The sequence below is a fragment of the Palaemon carinicauda genome, chromosome 35 (assembly GCF_036898095.1).
Source record: "Palaemon carinicauda isolate YSFRI2023 chromosome 35, ASM3689809v2, whole genome shotgun sequence".
Classification (NCBI taxonomy): Eukaryota; Metazoa; Arthropoda; class Malacostraca; order Decapoda; family Palaemonidae; genus Palaemon; species Palaemon carinicauda.
The window spans coordinates 38,019,221-38,021,720 of NC_090759.1; the positions used below are offsets into that span (position 1 = coordinate 38,019,221).

General features: G+C 35.6%; 1 protein-coding gene across 1 annotated transcript in view; it reads right to left on the reverse strand.

Annotated features, from left to right (window-relative positions):
* The window catches only part of LOC137627237 (uncharacterized), a 360,253-nt gene that overhangs the window by 131,134 nt on the left and 226,619 nt on the right, over positions 1-2,500 (reverse strand). The window contains exon 12 of the mRNA XM_068358318.1: positions 1,197-1,290. Coding sequence (XP_068214419.1) covers positions 1,197-1,290 — 94 coding nt within the window. The remainder of the gene's footprint in view (positions 1-1,196; positions 1,291-2,500) is intronic.

Below are 2,500 nucleotides of genomic sequence, written 5' to 3' on the forward strand. Positions count from 1 at the left end.
AGTAAACGCTTTAATCACTATCAATACAAATAAAAAAGACATAATATACATATTTCTGTTTTAAACTTGATTTCTGATTACTTATAGATAATTGAGAAAAATTAAATAATATGGCAGCCAAGTGCTTCGGACACAGTAGCACTATAATGAATCAAACCTATGACTAAGGAACCTCCTTGTGTCAAACCCACCAATAAGAAAAAGAAAAACTCAAGAGTTGGTCTATCTTTCCTATATGAAAACTAGAAGCGCTCCTGTTAATAGACCTTATAAGATTTCCAAACTAGAAGAAAATTCTCATGTTACTGGACTCTAAAAGATTTCAAAACTAAAGGAAAATGCTCCCGATACTGGACTCTGAAAGATTTCAAAACTAGAAAGAAAGTTCTCCTGTTACTGGACTCTAAAGTATTTCAAAACTAGGGAAAATGCTCCTGATATTGGACTCTAAAAGATTTCAAAACTAGAAGAAAGTTCTCCTGTTACTGGACTCTGAAAGATTTCAAAACTAGAAGTAAATCTCCTGATATTTGGACTCTGAAAGATTTCAAAACTAGAAGTAAATCTCCTGATATTTGGACTCTGAAAGATTTCCAAACTAGAAGAAAATTCTCTTGTTACTGGACCCTAAAAGATGTCAAAACTAGAAGAAAGTTCTCCTGTTACTGGACTCTGAAAGATTTCAAAACTAGAAGTAAATCTCCTGATATTGGACTCTAAAAAGATTTCAAACCTAAAAGAAAATGCTCCTGATATTGGACTCTGAAAGATTTCAAAACTAGAAGAAAGTTCTCCTGTTACTGGACTCTAAAAGATTTCAAAATAAAGAAAATGCTCCTAATACTGGACTCTGAAGGATTTCAAAACTACAGAAAATGCTCCTGATATTGGACTCTAAAAAGATTTCAAACCTAAAAGAAAATGCTCCTGATATTGGACTCTAAAAGATTTCAAAACTATAAGAAAATGCTCCTGATATTGGACTCGAAAAGATTTCAAAACTAGAAGAAAACGCTCTTGATATTGGACTCTTAAAAGATTTCAAAACTAGAAGAAAATGCTCTTGTCATACATTGACGGGATAATCTTCCTCAGTTCGTACTTCAATGCATCCATTTATCGTAATTCAAGATAATAACTACAATACATTAGAGTCTAATAGACTATCGTGGGACCTCCTTCAGTCAGATACTCACTAGTTGTGTCGTGCGATGCGTTCAAGAAGGAGACAGCGAAGTGTTTTCTGCGTCCGAGCGTCTCCGTCAGCAATCGGAACCACCCATGGACTCGCTGCAAGATATAAGGACTTTGTTAGCAAGTAGGGAATATCTCGATACGTTAAAACCCCTGATGCAAGACTTGGCAGAAGTCGTTAGTCAGATATATTCTCATAACCATTCACGAGAAGCTGGTGTAAAAATGTAAACTGGGGGAGATGAATAACATGACAATGAATAACCAAAACATATTTACTAATAGATAACCGAAGGGCTTAGGACGAAAGGAATGACTTAAAGGTTTATGAATAGCTAAAGTGAGAGAATTATACATTTTTTTGGTGAAATTAATGACTTAAACTAACACATAAAAGCATGCAATAATAAAATTATGAAAATATAAAAATGCTTCCTGAAAGAATTTACTGATAATAAAAATTGTAAAGAAAAATAAAAGACATACACAACAAAATATTATAATGTAGAATACTACCAAAATGGTAATAAAATATAATTCCTTTAGTTATCATAAACGAATAACCACCATTTAAAACAGAATATATTTACAGTCAAATTTAATAGTCAGACAACGCCCACTAACATATACGCATGAATAATAATAATAATAATAATAATAATAATAATAATAATAATAATAATAATAATAATAATAATAATAACCCGTCCTTCCAACTCCATTTACGAGTGACTCCGAGACATACCTCAAAGGTGACTATGAATATCTATTAACCTTATGAATGGAGTAATTTGCCCAAGGGAGACGTTCCCCGCAGAGCCTCAGGAGTCATTACCCGAGAACCCTTAAGGCTGATTCCCACCGTCACGTCACGTCACGTCACGTCAAAATATTCACGGAAAGAATCCGTGCCGTGACGGGGCCGTGATGTGCTGGTGCAGTAACTGTGACGAAGAACAGTTTAGTGTACTTATTTATGCGGAAGATATTTTGACGGAACGGTGATGTGACGTGACGTGATGTGATGGGACGTGATGAATAGTGTGACGGAACGGTGACGTAATGTGATGTAATGTGACGTTATGAATAGTGTGAATGCATAGCACGGTTGACAGAATGGTGGCGTAACGTGATGCGAGGTGACGTGACATGATGCGATGTGACGTGACATAATGCGATGTGACGTGACATGATGCGATGTGACGTGAGGAATAGTGTGAATAGGTAGCACATTTGACGGAAGGTGATGTGACGTGATGTGATGCGAGGTGACATGATGAGACGGTGACGTGATGAATAGTGTCAA